The following is an 18,346-nucleotide window of genomic DNA, read 5'->3' on the forward strand; positions in this document are numbered from 1 at the left end:
TTTTTACATGACTGCATTTGTTATGCTTCTCTTTTTCTATCTCCCCAGAGACCATGTTTTTTATTTTCTAGTATTTGTTTTGATTAAACAGTACTTTAGTCGTTCAGAGGAGCTGTGTCTTTCGAGTCCTCCCCTAAGTATACTGTCTTTTAGTCATTTTGTTGATGTGCAGATGCATTGAGGCCTGTTCATGTCATCATGCCTGGTTGTATTTTAGATCTTACTTCCACATATGGGAGAAAATATGCACTATATGTCTTTCTGAGCCTGGCTTGCTCCACTTAACATGATTTGTTCTACTGAATTCATCCATTTTCCTGCACATGACATAATGTTTTTCTTTCTAATGAATGAGTTAAATTCTATCATGTGTATGTACCACATTTTCTCGATCCACTCTTCTTTTGTAGGACATCTGTGCAGTTTCCTCAACTTGGCTTTTGAATATGGATATGCAAGTGTCTTTACTATATTCTGACTTGTAATGCTTTAGGTAAATACCCAAGAGTGGTATTTGCTGGGTCATGGGTTCATTCTCTGTTTAATTTTTGAGTGGTTTTGTTAGTTTACATTCCCACCAACGACGTAATAGGGTAAGAGCTGGTTTCTTAACCAAGGAGTCTGTTGCCCAAGTTCATGTGCTTAGCAATAGTGATGCTTCTCGTGTGTGGTTCAGTATCCAACCCCTTAGCTGCAAGTGCTGTTCTGGACTATAAGCAGCCTTTTCTCAGTTTTCCCTATTCCTCAAGAAAACCTCACTGCAAGCTTCTGCTCTTCTGCTTCTACTTCGAATTTCTAAGTGTTCTCATTGTTTCTATGTGAGGTGAGAGTCAGTGTTTAACAGTTAAGGTAGGCATTCTTAGAACGATGTCTCCTATCCTGAGACTCTGAATGGATTTTATTGACTGTTGACGCAAAAAATGCAAATAGTAAAATTTCTAGAGAATATAACTTTCCTGTGTATAACTTTGTTTTGACTTTATTTTTTTTCAGTCCTAGGGCTTGGATTCAGTGCCTGAGCACTGTCCTTGGCCTATCTCAAGGCTAGAGCTCTACCACTTGAGCAACAGCACCATTTCCAGCTTTTTCTATGTATGTGGTACCAAGGAATCAAACTCCAGTCTTCATGCATGCTAGGCAAGCACTCTACCACTAGGACAAACTCCCAGCCCCTTGATTTTTTATTCTTCTTTATAGTTTTAGTATATTTGTTCTGATAGTCAAACTAATTTAGTTAAAAAATACTGAGTGTTTAATGTTCATTTCTTCAATGGATGAGTCAGTGAGAGAAAAAAAAAGTTACCCTTGTAGAACTTAGATTATAGATATCAGCCAAATAATCTCAAGTAAATCATTACAAATTGTTAGAAAGGTTGTGATAGAAATGAGCAGAGGATGGGGTCAGGAGCATGGCCTAGTGGTAGAGTGCTTACTTAGCAGGCACAAAGACCCAGGTTCAATTTTTTGGTACCACATACACAGAAAAAGCCAAAAGTGATGCTGTGGCTCAAGTGGTAGAGTGCTAGCCCTGAGAAAGCCCAAGAAAAGTGCCAGGCCCTGAGTTCAAACTCCAGGACTAGCAAAAAAAACAAAAAACAGAGGATCAGCTAGAGTAAAGGAGGATGATGGAAAATTCCTAGAGATTGATACTGATAGTGAAAATTGAGAGATCAGGAATAGAGTCCTGGTAAGAGAGCTCAGCTTATGCAAACTCGTAAGAGAGAAAATAGTGAAAGAAGAGCACATTTGAAGGCCAGGAGTGTGGGCCTAGAGGTAATGTGCTCTCTTAGCATGCACAAAGCCCTGTGTTCAATTCCCTAGAACCACATATACAGGAAAAGCCGGAAATGGCTCTGTGGCTCAAGTGGCAGAGTGCTAGCCTTGAGCATAAAGTGTCTAAGGATAGTGCCCAGGCCTTTCAAACCCCAGGACTGGCAAAAAAAAAAAAAAAGGAAAGAGCACATTTGAATACTTGAGGCCCTGTGGCCACATTAGAAGAAATCAGGTTGGCCTGGTTTCAAATGGAACTGGTGAGGCAGAGTAGAATCTGGTGGAAAATACTGAGGACTAAACTTCTGTACTGAAAGAAATCAAGCCAGAGAACACTGTGGAGCTTGTGTGGGAGTAGATATAGTAAACCCTAGAACTAAGGAAGTGATTTTTGAATCACCAATGAATAATAAACTTAGTACAAAATTCTTAAGCACTTTTTCTTTTTTCTTTTGGGGATAGAGAGGTGTCAGTATTGGAGTTTGAACTTGGGGCTCAGTTTTCTTGCTAGGTAGGATTACAGGCATGAGTAGCTAGGATTGCAGGCCCGAGCCACTGGCACCTTACTTATTCACTTATTAAACTCTGTATTTTTGGATGATTATTCAGGCATTACTAAGTAAAAAGTAATTTTTCTCTTGAATATATAATGAAGCAACACTTTCAGAGAAAAACAGGGTAAAACAAAAACAAAAATGAGTGGTATGCTTTAAATATACTTGGTAATTAATATTCTAATTCAAATTTTAAACTGAGGGCCTAGGAGTGTGGTTTGGTGGTAGAATGCCTACCTAGCATCCACAAAGCCCTGGGTTTGATTTTTTGGTACCACATACACAGAAAAAGCTGAAAGTGGTGCTGTAGCTCAAGTGGTAGAGCGCTGAGAAAGCTCAAGGACAGTGTGCATGCCCTGAGTTCAAGCTCTAGGACTGGCAAAATAAAATAAAAGATAAAAATAGGGGCTGGGAGTTTGGCCTAGTGATAGAGTGCCTGCCTAGCATGCAGGAAGACCCAGGTTCAGTTCCTCAGTACCACATACATAGAAAAGGCCAGAAATGGTGTGGTGGCTCAGGGTAGAACACTAGCCTTGAGGAAAGCCCCAGGACAGTGCTCAGGCCCTGAGCTCAAGCCCAGGACTGGCATACATGCATGCACGCACGCACGCACGCACGCACAAATAAATAAATAAATAAATAAATAAATTTAAAAAGCTGGGCACAGTGTCTCATGCCTATAATCCTTGCTACTCAAGAAGATTTCAGTTCAAAGCCAGCCTGAGCACTAAAGACCTTGAGACTCTAACCACCAGAAAACCGGAAGTGGCACTGTGGTTCAAGAGTAGAGCGGTAGCCTTGACCTGAAGAGCTCAGAGCCAACACTCAGGCTCAGAGTTCAAGTTCCATGACCAACCAAAAAACAAAACAAAACAAAACAAAAAAACCCAAACTGGTATTCTACCACGTGAATCACCAGGTAACTATTTCTGAAATTTTTGAATTAAAAGGATATATACCAAGATGTTTCTAATGGGTATTTTTGGATAGTTTTTACCTTCTTTAGAGTCTGTGTATTTTAGGAGAGTGTTCTATACTATTATGAAACAAATTGAGGCATTTTATTAGGGGAAAATACATTAAAATCTCTTTTCCTTATACAAGTTATTTTTAAACCATCTGTATTTTATTTATTTAGTTAGTTTTTTTTATCTGAGACCAGGACTTGAACCAGGAACCTGATCTTTTTGCTCATTGGCTAGTGTCCTACCAAATGAGCCATACCTCCAACCCCAGCACCATTTGTGTTTTCAACTTCAGATTCTACGAAATTAGGAGATACTTTTGCACAACTTTACATAACTCGTTGAAGTGTAACAGTACATAAACTCATTGAAGTATAATAGTCATGGCTAGATTGCTGAACTGGGAAATCATTTAAATTTTACTTTTGGAAATGATGTTGAACAAATTTTTTTCTCTGAAAAAATCATGTGTAAGTTGATGACATGATGTCTGTTCTAAAGATTCTGTATTGTATTTTATTTGAATTATTAAAGAATGAACTGAAAAGGAGAGATAAGCACAAGTGTAAAATTGTGACTTTATTACTGAATTTGCATTCTGTGGAAAATGTTAATATTTCATCAGTGAATCTATGTATCTTTTCTGCCTTAAGTCAAGGAAAATGAGAGTTAAAAAGCAAGATTGGTTCTGAAATATATATGATGTGCTGTATATCAAAGGTTGCTGGCAGCAGCTCACTGTATATATTATGTATTATACTAGTAGCAGATATTTCAGACACAACACAAAAAGGTACTCTTGATTAGTGTCTCAGGCAGTATAATAAAAAAAATGAGGGAGAAATCTCTATAGTCTCTAATAAGCAATATATCAATGAATGCTGTCAGATTCTGTAGAATAGTCCACAGGATGATTTATTACATTAATTACTGTCTAGGTTTCATGCTGCTAAGCCTACAAATGCAGTCATACCCTGAAGTTGATTTAAGAATTTATTTTTGCCAAGACAAAAGTACTTCTTATTGTGATTAATTATAACACAATATTTTCTTCTCCTTTCCCTTTGCCTTTGTTCTGGTACAGAATGTTTAGTTTCCTTTTTGTGACTTAGAATTAACTTTGAAATTGTGGGAGCTTCCTCCAGTTCATGCTTGTCAGATAACTCTGGCCATCTTGTGCTGTCTTATTTTCTTAATTAAAATAACAGCATTTTTGGAAGGGAGGAAAAATCTCATGATTATACCCTTATTTAATACTGAACTGAATTCATAGTCCTGATGCTTCTTCTTACAGGCATGCAGTAAGCTTATCACTGCACAGGACTCTGCCTTAGGGAATTAAAGTTCTACAAAGATCTGTTTACATGTGTCCATGATAAATATTCATTTATGTGGGAATACCCAACATTAGTGGTCTTTATAGGGAGTTCAGATGAGATAGGACCACTTTGCTGTTTTGTTTTTCTTTTATTTTCTGCCCTGATGCTGATGATAGAACCAGAGCCTATGAAAGTGCTCTGCCACTGAACTACAGCCCTTAGATAGTCAAAAGATATTTAGGTTTTGTGAATTGGAACACATTTCCTAAGCATCAATGTTTAAAGGATTGAACTTGCTGACAGGGTACCCACCACTAAGCTAAAGTGGTTTATTTCCTTATCTTACTCAGCTCTCTTAGAGGGAAATACAATTATGACTATTTTACTATTGAAGAAACCAAGGGTTAGGTTACAAAAGACACATGGATTCAGACAACTGTGGTTAAGCACCATTACTATAAGTTGAAACTAAATCTGGAGCCATTTACCATTAGCCATAGCAAAGGGAGTCAGATAAGATAAAATTTTTAAATTACCTTTGGCAGCAAATAGATAAACATTGTTTAACTTCAGAATAATTCCAAAGCTGTTACAAAAAGAAGAAAGGTCTAGTTAGGCACCGGTGGCTCATGTCTGTGTAATCCTAGCTACTCAGAAGGCTGAGAACTGAGGATAGGGATTTAAATTCAGCAGCGGGGTGGGGAGGAGGCAGGGTGGCAGGAAAGTCTTCAGTTAACCACCAGAAACTAGAAGTGGAGCTGTGGCTTAAAGTGATAACCTTGAGCAAAGAAGCTTAGGAATAGCGCGCAGGCCCTGCATTCAAGCTCCCAAGGGGGGAAAAAAAAGGCTAAATCTAATAGGCTTCCAAGGAAATAATTTCTTTAACTAGAACCTGCCTGCTGTGGTAGTATAGAAGGTCTATGATTGAGACAGGGCTTGGGCTTAGGCTTTCTGAAGTTTCAGGGGCCTAAACCTAGGAAGGCAAGGCTAAGGCATTGTTTCTCAAAGTATTTGCCTTGTAGACTATGACCATGTTAGAATAGAACCATCCAGGGTCTTGTATAAAATCTTTACTTCTTCTCCTTGTTGACCACGAGTTCATTCCTTGTTGTAAAGATCTAGGAGATTAGTTCATCCTCATCTTTGTATATGCAATATCTCACCCTTGCATACTTTCCTTTGGCCTGACTTAATACATACATAAACTTGATATGGATATGAAAGAAAAAGAGGCCTTTTCCCTGTACTTTAGGATCCCTTTGTTGGTGTAATAAATATTAATATATTATGTGCTCTGTTCCATTTTCTGAATTACTACTAAGGAGAAATTTCTCCAGGGTCTCTAGTCATAGAACATATGTCTAAGAGAAATGAGCAGGCAACTTAACATCTATATAAGTGAACCCTGTTTCAATGAAAAATGCTATCAAAAAAATTATACTGGACTAGCTAGTATAATTATTGTAAATTTTAGTCCTCCTGAATGTATGTAAAAATGTATTTTGCTAAGACTGGAAAAAATTAACTGAGCATGAAAAATAATTTGCTGGTCAGATAGCTATAATAGCATATACATCTAGTTTCAATTAGCGATGTTAACAATCCAAGAAAATGGCCTAGTTTGAAAGTTCTAAGAAAAAGCATAAAAACATGAGCAAGGAGTCGAGTGTTGGAAAGAAAAAGAAAACACCAAGTTCTTAAAAACATTATATGACAATTAGAAAATTACCATGATTTATTTAGACATAATTTATTTAAACATTAAACATAGGCCACAGTTATTTCCAGTAAGTTGAAGATATTGACAGCTATTATCTTCAAAAATGAAACATGGTGTGATGGTACATGTCCACAATCACAGTACTGGAGAGGCTGAGACAGGAGGATCAAGAGTTCAAGGCCATCCTGAACTATACAGTGAGATTAAAGCCAGTGTAGATTGCTATGCTAGGGTACAATAAATTCTCTCATGTGTGGATTAAATATTCCAACCCCAACTTCACAAATATAAAACTACTCACCAGATTCTTTATACTTTTTAAATTTAAAATACATTCTTGTTTAATAAGCTCATGGACTTACATTCAATAGTCTATAAAGAGAATTCTAACATTTTTTTCCTCTACCAAGTGAAAAATGCAGCACAAACCTCCTCTTTTAAATGAAAATAATAATAAAGGAGAAGTTAGGCATCAGCAATTTGTATTGCTTCACACAGGAATGTGATGGCTAAGTTTGTTTTTATTTTAAATTAAATACTGCAACAATAGAAACAAATGGATCTGAATTTAAATCTAACATAAATCTCTTCAAATTAAATGATAACATAAGATACCACACTAATTATGTATTTTTCCATGCTTCTCCTAACAAGGAAGGAAATAATTGGATTAACGGAGCATAGAGACTATGCACATAAGTAAAGAAAACCATGACTGCATTAAAAACTTGACTCAGGTTGTTGCGAAGCTTTTCCTAGAACCTCTGCCAGGTCACACAGAATAACCCAAAGCATTTTCTTTTTCCTTTTGGAATGCCAGGGGCTTAAAACTAGGATCTCAGGCTTACTAGGCAGATACTCCCAGTTGTGCTAGGCCCTAGCCCTTTTTGCTTTAGGGTTTGTTGTTTGTGCAGATCCCGAGGCTTGAACTCTGGGCCTCAGTACTGTCCTTGAGCCTTTTTGCTCAAGACCCATGAATGCTGTACCACTTGAGCCACATCTCCATTTCTAGCTTTTTTGGTAGTTAATTGGAGATAAGAGTCTTATGGGCTTTCCTGCCCAGGCGCTTTGAACTGTGATCTTCAGATCTCAGCCTCCTTGAGTACGTAGGATTACAGGTGTGAGCTGCCAGTGCTGGCTGTTTTTGTTATTTTGAGATAGGTTCTGTCAGTTGAACTAAGAATGCTTGGAGCTTGAGCCTACCCAGCTCCTTGTAGTGAATATTTCAGCCTATTGATGTGCTGGCTGCATTGACTGAAAGTGCACTTCACTGTGTGGATTCTCCTTTGAAGAAGGCCTAAGTACTAAATATTATGGGTGTGAATGGTACAGTTAGAAAATAAGAGGCCATTAATTTAAACAGACAAAGCCTTAGGCCTTTTACATAGAATGTATCTACTGTGAGCCGGGAGTTTGGCCTAGTGGTAGAGTGCTTGCCTAGCATGCACGAAGACCCGGGTTTGATTCCTCATTACCCCACATACATAGCAAAAAGCCAGAAGTGGTGCTGAGGCTCAAGTGATAGAGTGCTATCCTTGAGAAAGCCCAGGACTGGCAAAAAAAAAAAAAAGAATGTATCTACTGTATTTATAACCAAAACATATCAGCAAAGACCACTAAAAATAAGCACTTCATGGAAGATGATATCCAAATAGCCAACAAACCTAGAAAGAAGCATATTCAACACTATTTATTAGTCATAAGGGAAAAGAAATTCAAAATCACAGGGGCCAGGAGTTTGGCCTAGTGTAGAGTGCTTGCCTATCATACAAGAAGACCTGGGTTTGATTCTTCAGTACCACATACATAGAAAAAGCCAGAAGTGCTGCTGTGGATCAGGTGGTAGAGTGCTAGCCTTGAGAAAGCCCAAGGACAGTGCTCAGGCCCTGAGCTCAAGCCCAGGACTGGCAAAAAAAAAAGGGAGGGGGTCGGGGGAGGAGTTTGGCCTAGTAGTAAAGTGCTTACCTAGCATGGACAAAGACGGGGGTTTGACTCCTTAATACCACATACATAGAAAAAGCCAGAAGTAGTGCTGTGGCTCAAGTGGTAGAGGTCTGTCCTTGAGAAAGCCCAAGGACAGTGCCCAGGCCCTGAGTTCATGCCCCAGGACTGGCAAAAAAAAAAATAAAAAAGAAGAAGAAAGAAAATTAAAATTACAGTGTAAGACCTACCTCTACTAAAATAGGAATGATTGATAGTTCTTAGTGATAGTGAGAATATGAAACAATTTGAGTTCTCATATACATGGTAGGAAGGTATTGATGGAACTACTTTGGGATGTTGGTTATCTGTTAACTGAGCCTATGATTTCTTATGACTCAGCAGCTCCACTTCTAAATATATACCTAAAAGAAATGTGTGCACATGATCATTGCAAGATGGCTGTGAGAATGTTCACAGCAATTTTGTTAGAAATCACCCCAAACTGCTGTTCTGAGAAAAAATATAATATATGCATGACTGAAATGCTATGGTACAATTCTATGATGCAATTAATACACACTAAAAATATAAAATAAAACAGGTTCTACTTCCTGAGGTCAGGTACCAGCAGGAAAGGGTTGGGTCAACAAAGGAACAGAATAATGAGGCTGAAATTGGTTGAAATGATTTGTTTGCATTTATGAAAAGGAAACTTGAAGTTATTTTAAGAAGGGATAAGGAACACAGAAAATGACAGAAAGCTAATAGAATGCAGTTCCAATGGAACAGAAAAATGTATTGTTATTAATTTACATACTGGGATGTTTCAGAGCAATAAGGATAAATTACCTACATATACACACAGTAGTGTGGATGAAGCTTCCAATCAACATAAAATAAAAAAGCCAGTTACAAAAGTATTTACCTCCTGAGTCCATTTATGTGTGTTACCATACTAGGTTTAATTTTGCCTCATGTTTCAACTCAAAGTAGCAGTATTCTTGGTCTGAGATAAGAAAAAGATGACTTCTGTGGTTCATTTTCTTGAGCTGGGTACTGGATTCACAAGTGAAATCAATTTATGGGAATGAATCACTGTGGTTAGTGGGTTGAATGTCATCTTCTATATTGTACGTATGTTATACCCCAACATGAATACACGATCATTGTAATAATCCCATACTTAATTATTAGTTGTCTCTTGTCTTACTTGATTTTGTCATTAGCTGAATTTTTTTTTACTATTATTTGATTTCTAAACCTAGTTATCATTCTCCCTAATTCTTGTCAAATCAAATCATAGCGCATGTCTTCTATGGTGCATTCCAAGCTTCTGGGAAAGTGTTGACAGAACATTTTTCTGTTCTTATCCCTGAGAAAAGAAAGCACCAGTCTCTCAATTTTAATCAACACCAAAGACTTTCAAAACTAAGTTTCAGTTTATTTTTATATAAAGGACATAAATACAATACTGAATATCTTATAAAATGAGAATCCAAGCTGGGAGCAGTGGCTCACACCTGTAATCCTGGCTACTCAGGATGCTGAGATCTAGGATCCCAGTTCAAAGACAGTTCAAAGACAGCCTGGGCAGTTGAAAGATAGTCCAGAAGTGGTACTGTGGCTCAAGGGGTAGGGCAGTAGCCTTGAGCTGAAGAGCTCAGGGATAGCGCCCAGGCCCAAAATTCAAGCCCAATGACTGACCAAAGAGAGGGGGGGCATACTAATGATATGATTTGATATTAGTTATAAAATAACTAATGTGAATACAAGCATACTGAATCTGAAAGAAATGGGTAAAAATTTATGCCTGTACTTCCTCTTGAACATTTTAGTAGTTCTGCAGAGAACCAGTTCCAGTTTAGAAAATCAGCCTTCCTTATCCTATAACCCTTGGGAAATCCCTAATTCACATCACATCAACTCAGGGTAAAAGTGTGTTTCTTTCTCTCTTTTTTCTTTAATTTATCTTTACTATAAATGTAATGTACAGAGGGGTTAGAGTTATATAAATCAGGTAATGAGTACATTTCTTTTTGAACAGTGTAACTTCTTCCCTTATTTTTTTCCAATTTTTCCCTCCCAAATCCCCCCTCTTCCCCAAGTTGCATAGTTCATTTTCAACATAATATCCAATGGGTATCACTGTTGAATTAGTTTGCCCTTTGTTACACTGTTTCTGTGCTCAAGGCAAAAAGTACAGAAATCAAAAACAGCAACAAAGTGGAAAAACAAAACAAAACAAAGATCACAGAATATAACATTAAAAAATCTTGTTTCCTTTTCTTGGTGTTTATTTTGATAAAGATTTTATATGATCATATTTAAATGATTTCACTACATTAACCTCCATATAGTATAGATAGAAAAGGACAGGAAATGCCCAGATTTAATTTTTGTTTGGATTCTTAGTCTGTTAATACCCTTCCTCCAACATGTACCTTAACAGATTTGCATAAACTCAAGTCCTCATTGCTGATAAGGAAGTTACAGAGAAGATCCTATGTGAAAGTTGAGAAACTGGATGTGTTTTCCCTAGCTTTGACGGTGAATGTTTACTTAGAAAATCTTTGAAGTTTACAGACTGCTATGATAGACATTTGATCAAATAGCCAAAATAAACAGATGTGCTAGACCTGGTTGACTTTATCTATAAACAATCAAAGAAGCCAGCTGGTGAAAGATTACTTCTAACCTATGGTTTCCATTTTTTTGATGGAAAGATATCTAGACATAATTATTGTTAATACATGAGCAATTTTGACTAGGAAAATTTATTAAAGTATAAAGCCTACTTTCTCTGGCACTGGTGGCTCATGCTTATAATCCCAACTACATGAGAGACTAAGATCTGAAGATTGTGGTTAGAAGCCAGCCTAGTCAGGAAAGTCTTTGAGACTCTTATCTACAATAAACTACTCAGAAAAGGCCAGTACATGGCCTTTGAGCCAAATATGCTAGGGACAGTGCCCAGGCCCTGAGTTCAAGCCCTGGGGCCAGCACACACACACCAAAAAACCTACTTTCATATATTTGAATTTTAGAAATGTAAACTCTCAAAATATTGTAAATGTCTTACTTAAATATTTTAAGTGAATATAGTTTATAAAGCAATCTGTATTTGGGCAATTCTGCTTCAGAATTATCATTTTAAAATAACATGGTTACAACTGTGTTTAATAATACAAAGGTATATTTTATGAATAAAAGGAGTTTATTAGAAACTTTATTTTTATTACTATGTGTGGTAATAACAAACTTTTAACCACGTAGACTTGCAAGTGATTGTGAAGTTTGCCCTACAAAATTGGGAATAAACAAAATGCTTAAGGACCAGAAATTGTGTTTTTTTGTTGTTTTAAATTAATGTCTGTGTTTGCCTCTCAAGAATCAATATATAAAAATAACATCAATGTATTATCAATCATGTGTCCTGGTTTTCTATGTGTAATTTCATCTTTAGGGCTTCTTTTTAAGTTACTATATCTCACATATAATTGTGATTATTTACCAAAGTTATTAATAATGTTAAGATCCCAAATTTAAACACTAACAAATAATATTATTTAAGTGGTAGCTTCGAACTTAACTTGTAAACAAAAAGGAAGAAGTAGGTAAAATAGAATAGGGTTTCCTCATAGAACACAGTAGAACTTCGTTTTTCAGAGTGTGGTCTCTGAAACCTCATTCTGAGAATAGATGTACTGATTAAGTTGAAGTTCCTAGGCCTGCATCTGATTGGGCATCTTGACTAATTTTGAAGCACAGTGAGGCATGAAGCCAGCAGCATTACTATGGTGACCCATAAGAGAAATAAGCACCTCAAATCTTTGAGCAAAATGTAAATAATGTTAGTAAAAATAAAACATTGGGGCTGGGAGTTTGGCCTAGTGTTAGAGTGCTTGCCTAGCATGCATGAGGTCCTTGGTACCACATGCATAGAAAAAGCCAGAAGTGGTGTTGTGGCTCAACTGGTGTGGCCTAAATGGTGGCTCAAATGGTTAAACCCTGAGTTCAAGCCCCAGTACAGGCAAAAATAAATAAAAACATTGTACCCAAGAAAAGACATCTTGATTGTAACAGCTTATTTCACATTTTATCATTGCTTTGTGCTAGTCATGACGTTGAGTCCTTTCCTAAAAAACAAAAACAAAAACAAAATATATATATATATATATATACACACACACACACACACACACACACATAAATATGTACACACTTCCCATGAACTGGTCTGTAGTCACAGACAAAATACTTATAAACTATATTTGCTTGAACTGCTATAGAAGAGCAAATATCAAATATACTGCCATCAAACATCCATTTCAGTCGTTGATTTTAAAACTACATCTCTAGAAATGTGTGAAAGTAAAATACAGGTTCAGTAAAATGGTCCAGTCCCAAACCTTCTGGTTCCACAAGTATAGTGGCTCAGAATGTATTTGACAGCTCTCGGGTGGCCTAGGGTAAATATCTGCCCCACATTTTCCTCCAAAGGAAGGCTGCCGCCAGGCTCACTCTTCCCACAAAGAATGACACAAGACACAGCCTACCAGTGAAGTTCACTTTGATGGTCGTGGGCCGTTCTCTTTCTTTGTCTAAGAACGTCGGTGAAACTGTAGTTGAACTGGCGTTGAGAGTGCTGACGGATCTGTAAATACCATTTCTGGTGATCTCTGTAAAATGGATCCCCCTTTCTCTTTTCGTTATAAAAGGAAACTTTATTTCAGAGTAGAAAGTGCATTGTCTGAACTCATCAACACCCTCTCTATCCCTCCCCTCCCCCGTTTGTTGCAGACCAGGATGAAAGAGCAGCTGAGCTCAACAGGGAGCAGAATGAGAAAACCATCCGGAGCACGCAGACTGCGCTCCGCAATTTCCGGGAGTTCCTCATCTCCAAGTACCCTTCGGAAACCCGAGAGATCTATGTCATCCCTTGCAAGGAGTTGGACGCCTACCTTGCCTCTTTCTTTGTTGATGCCAGGCAGAAAGATGGGTCCGAGTACGAACCCAACAGCCTGGCAAATTATCAGTGTGGGCTAGAACGGTACCTGAAAGAGCACAGGTATGGCTACAGTATCACCAGGGACAAGGAGTTCAAGCGCTCCCAGGAGGCCCTGAAACAAAAGCAAATTGAGCTCCGCTGCAAAGGGAAAGGGAACAAGCCGCACAAGTCCATGAAGCTCACCTTCGCGGATGAGCTCATCCTGCGCAAACGGGGGCTGCTGAGCCGGTACAACCCCGAGGGCCTGCTCAACCTCGTCTGGCTCAACAACACCAAAGCTTTTGGCCACTGCACCGGCTTCCACGGATCCACCTTGAAGTGGGGCGACATCCGGCTCCGAGTCACAGAAACGGGCCTAGAGTACCTGGAGTGGATGGGTCAAGACACCGGGGATCTGAATGCCAAGACCAAGAGGGGGGGCACGGACTCGCGCGTGTATGCCACCCAGCACGCCCCGCAGACCTGCCCAGTGCAAGACTATAAGGAGTACGCCCAGCGGAGGCCGCCTGCCATGCGCTATGAGGACGCCCCATTCTACTTGTCCATCAAGCCAGTGGTGAATTTGGCGGCTCTGCATTGGTACAACTGCCAGGCCCTCGGCAAGAACAAGCTGGCCAAGATGGTGAAGACCATGTGTGAGAAGGGCAACATCCCGGGCAGGAAGACTAACTTCAGCGTGTATCAGAGCTGTAGCACCTTGTCAGAGGCCCAGAGCAACCAGCTGGTGCTCATCTGCAACAACCTGAGCCAGCAGGCCGCCCAGTCCGTGGCCGGCCACTCCAGCAGTGGCAACTTCATCGTCTCCGCCTCCTATGACTCCTCCTCAGACACTGCTTAACCAGGTGGCTTGAGCAAGAACCCGGTTTCTTTATTGGGTCCTGCCCGAGAAACTAATTACCCACTGCCCCTCCTTCCCTCCGTCTGCCCTCAGTGTTAACTTTATAAAAATATAAATATATAATATATTTTTTTCTTTTTACAAATAAGCCAGTGGCAATAGTTTAGTATTTACTACCATAGTATTTATAGCTTAAAAATAAATAAATGTACTTGTGAGTGATTCCATGTTAATTACTGTTACAGACTTGGCAAAACTATCGTGGTTCTCAGGCAACAGAAGAGAAAGAATTTGGTTTTTAAGAAAACTGTCAGAAAGGAAACTGAGAATCATCTTAAACACTGTGTCCTCAACTCCTGTTTTTCCTCCCCACTTCTTCTCTCACTTTTGGTCGCCTTTACAAATGGCTTTATTTTTTTATTTTTAAAAATTCTATATTAATCGGTAGGAGACAATACTTTTACTGCTCACACAAAATGGTAATCAGCCAGATCAAAATATGAAATTGATGTAAGCTGGACCTTGAATTATATAGTCTTTTTAACTTTAAGAGTTTTACCTTCTGTGCCTCATTTTTCTCTATGTTGGGAAATCCAGATGTTTAGAGAACATCTTTTCTTTTGGGAGGGAAAGGGAGTTGAAACAGGCATAAAGGTGCCATTCTTTTGTGGAAGATAAATAATTTTAAAATAATAGGCAAAGTCTGATATTGTGGCAAAAAAAAAGACTGTTACATGTCTCATTCTCACTGGTGTGTTGGACCTGGGTGTGATGTTGTTTGTTCCCAGGTCGGTGTAAATGAAGCTTGGTTAATCAGATTTGTAAGCAAGTTAAAACTACCCAAACTTTGGAAACATTCCCAAGCATTAGGTTTTGTGTGTATATCAGGCATAAAGAGAAGGCAGAGAATGGTAATCTTAAGGAAAAATCTAGAAGCACCAGTAGATAACAGGAAGACTTGTTCTTTTCAGAGCTCAGATCACCTGGGTAATTTGTAAATGTTAAACTCAGTTTCTTTCCTGTAAGGGGTTTGCTTAACTCTACATTTGAAATCAAAGAAATATTTACACTCACTTTAAATAACAGTAGTTTGTTACTAGGTTTAGCCAAATTCAAAACATTTTTTAAAATATGCAAATTTCTTCTACAGCAAATATGAGTACATATATATGCAATATCCTGGAGTTATAATAATAATAATAACTAATTTAGTCAGACATTTGTAATGGTTTTTCCAAGGTCTTTGATTTTGAGTCTTGAAGACTATGAATTCCCCAGTCGTCAAGATATTAAGAATAATTAAGATTCTTAAAAAATAAAATAAATTTAGACATTGACATCATAGTTCGGCTGAGCTAGATTCCTATCTGATAAAACCATTAACACATGCAGAGCTCCACATCTTAATTGATTTGTAGTAGCTGGACATCCTATTAGGAGATATTTGTTGTTCTTCAAAGTAAGCTCATACTTCACATTACCTAGGAAGGTAGATGGTATTTTATGTATTAATTCATTGCATGATAAGGACAAATTTCATTCTGATTTTCTTTGCTAACTTACCACAAAGCTGAGCTTTCTCAGAGCTCAGTGGTTCTGTCACTGGGTCAGAAGCACATAAAGACCTGTTCCTTCTATATGACTCTGGGAAAGGAAGTCTGCCATTAGCTTTGTGAGGTAGAATTAACTTCATTTTTGTGACTTTCTCTTTACGGAGAATCATCCATTTACACATCCAGAAACAAGAAGAAAAGATGATATATTTGTATATATGTTATCTTAATGTTTTCAACCACTTTAAAAAGAAAGTGAGTTATCTCTATTTTTGGTGAGATCATAATAAATCAGATTGTAGGTAAAGAAATGGTAATCCACCTGAGCTTTTTCTATTCACTCTTTTTTTTTTTTTTTTTTGTGGGTCCTGAGGCTTGAACTTTGGGCCTGGGTGCTGTCCCTGAGCTCTTCAGCGCAAGACTACTGGCCTACGCCTGGGCCTGGGCATTGTCCCTGAGCTCTTCAGCTGAAGGCTGCTGCCCTCCCCTCAAGCCTCAGAGCCACTTCCGGTTTTCTAGTGGTTAATTTGAGGTAAGAGTCTCAAGGACTTTAGTGCCCGGGCTGGCTTTGATCTGTGATCCTCAGATCTCAACCTCCTGAGTAGCCAGGATTACAGGTGTGAGTCACCAAGCCCGGCTCTATTTACTCTTTTCATACCAACTTATAATTAATTCCCAGTGATTTAAGCCAGAAATAGAAAGACTATCTTTAAGCATCTTTCTATCTCTGAAGACCTATTAAAAGGGATGCAATGTGGGGCAGGGAGTTTGGCCTAGTGGTAGAGTGCTTGCCTAGCATGCATGAAGACCTGGGTTCGATTCCTCAGTATCCCACATACATAGCGGAAAAAAAGCTGAAAGGCTCAAGTGGTAGAGTGCTAGCCTTGAGAAAGTCCAAAGACAGTGCTCAAGCCCTGAGCTTAAGCCCAGGACTGGCAAAAAAAAAAAAAAAAGGATGCAATGTGTCCAGACCCACCCCTGCTCCCATTCACTTTAAATCAGAGTATCTTTCTCCCCATCCTGTTTACAAAACATTCTTGTTTTTTTATTCAAGAGCTTGTCCACAAGTGCACAAGACAGCTTACTTTAAGGGAATTTGTCTTTTAAAAATAAGACTATATTTTTATGTGAGCTAACTCTCTTGTTTAAAGGTTTCTGTGAAACATTTTAAATGCTAATGGTCCATTTTATTTTTCAATGGACATAATTCCTAAGTTATTGATATGTTTTTGACAGTAGAGCAGGTTGCTTGAGGACGGTGGGAGCAGTCTTTATGCACTGAAAGCAGAACTATAAAACTCAAAACTGTCTTTTTTGAGGTACTGAAATACAAATTGTCCTGCTTACTTATGTTGCATTTTCATTTAGACAAACACAATTAAATTCATTGATTTATATTTCATTGTGGTAACTCAAACCAAATAGGAACATTTTGTAACATTTAGATTCATAAAACTTCTGAAGAGTGGCTATGAGAGGCACAGCCAAATTTATAGTAACTCTTTGAGTTAATTAAACTATGAAAAATCTGCAGCTACCTCTCAATTTTCTGTTCTAATCTAAACAATACATAGAATATACCACTACCAGATGTCCTTTTTAGTATTTAGAATTTTAACAAAATCAATAAACACTGTGGCAGAGGTAGATGCCAAAATTATATCTGTGCTTTAGTAAAAATGTAATGGTCCAAAGCAAATGTTGACTACAACTGAATGTTCTGCCTTCTCAGACCATGGTATAGTTTGTACAGAAACAGAAAAATCATATTTAAGAAGTTTATACCTTAAGATCAATAACGTAAGAAATTCTCCAATGTCCTTCATATGACTCTGGAAGTCTACATTATCTAAAGCTGAAAACATTGAACACATCTTTCAGAAGTTGGATGATCATTTTAATTCCATATGCATGTGAATAACTTTTAGAAACCATAGATGTAATTAAAAAAACATAAACCATAACTGTGGTATTTGGAAAGGTTAGAGATATTCAGGATAATTACCAAATATCTTGAATATTTTTTAAATTCTTGTTTTTAAGATTCTTTTTATTTGTCAGTGTTTTGACGGGTGGTTGGCTATGTTTCATAACTGCATATAACTATTAAAACGTTTATTTTATAACTTTTTCCTATCTTGACATTTCCCTAATTCAATTGCCTTAAGTCACTGCCGGATTTAGAAAAAAATGGTCTAAAGTTTTTTCTCTATAGATTGGGTCTCTGGTTTTCAGTCAGGTCATTATTAGCTAAAACTTAAATCATAGCTTTGCATCTGAATCATTGACTTTATTTATTGAGCAACTAGGATCTAGACCTAAATAGAGGTATAGATAATTCCTGCTCTCAGATTTTTTTAAGGTAAAAATAATTCTAGCTCTCAAAATGTAAGACACTGTAATGGAAAGCCTCATTTTTGAGAGCTTAGGAAAAAAAGTTCTCTGTCAATCCTATTTCTATTGTCTTCCAGTTTTTGTGTTGCTCCTGTGGAATACATTCCACTACTAGAGCTTTTTGTGGAAAACCTTCCTTAGAATCTGTTAAAAATCAGAAAAAGGTAAAGCCATTTCTGTAGTATCCATTGTGTTCACATAACTGCACACATGACTAAGAATGTACAGCTCTGTCTTCAGTGGCTATCATTTGTTAGTGTGTTGTTAGGCTTATAGTGTGTTGTTGTGCCAAGTGTTTCTCT

At 37.8% G+C, this 18,346-nt stretch overlaps 1 protein-coding gene across 1 annotated transcript in view; it reads left to right on the forward strand.

Annotated features, from left to right (window-relative positions):
• Positions 1-14,160, forward strand: part of Kiaa1958 (KIAA1958 ortholog) — a 94,617-nt gene extending 80,457 nt beyond the window's left edge. The window contains exon 3 of the mRNA XM_090329180.1: positions 13,052-14,160. Within this exon, the coding sequence (XP_090185306.1) occupies positions 13,052-14,097 (1,046 nt within the window). The 3' untranslated portion in view covers positions 14,098-14,160. The remainder of the gene's footprint in view (positions 1-13,051) is intronic.
• Positions 14,161-18,346: the final 4,186 nt, after the last annotated feature.

The sequence above is a fragment of the Megascapheus bottae genome, chromosome 3 (assembly GCF_031878675.1).
Source record: "Megascapheus bottae isolate mThoBot1 chromosome 3, mThoBot2.hap1, whole genome shotgun sequence".
Taxonomy (NCBI): Eukaryota; Metazoa; Chordata; class Mammalia; order Rodentia; family Geomyidae; genus Megascapheus; species Megascapheus bottae.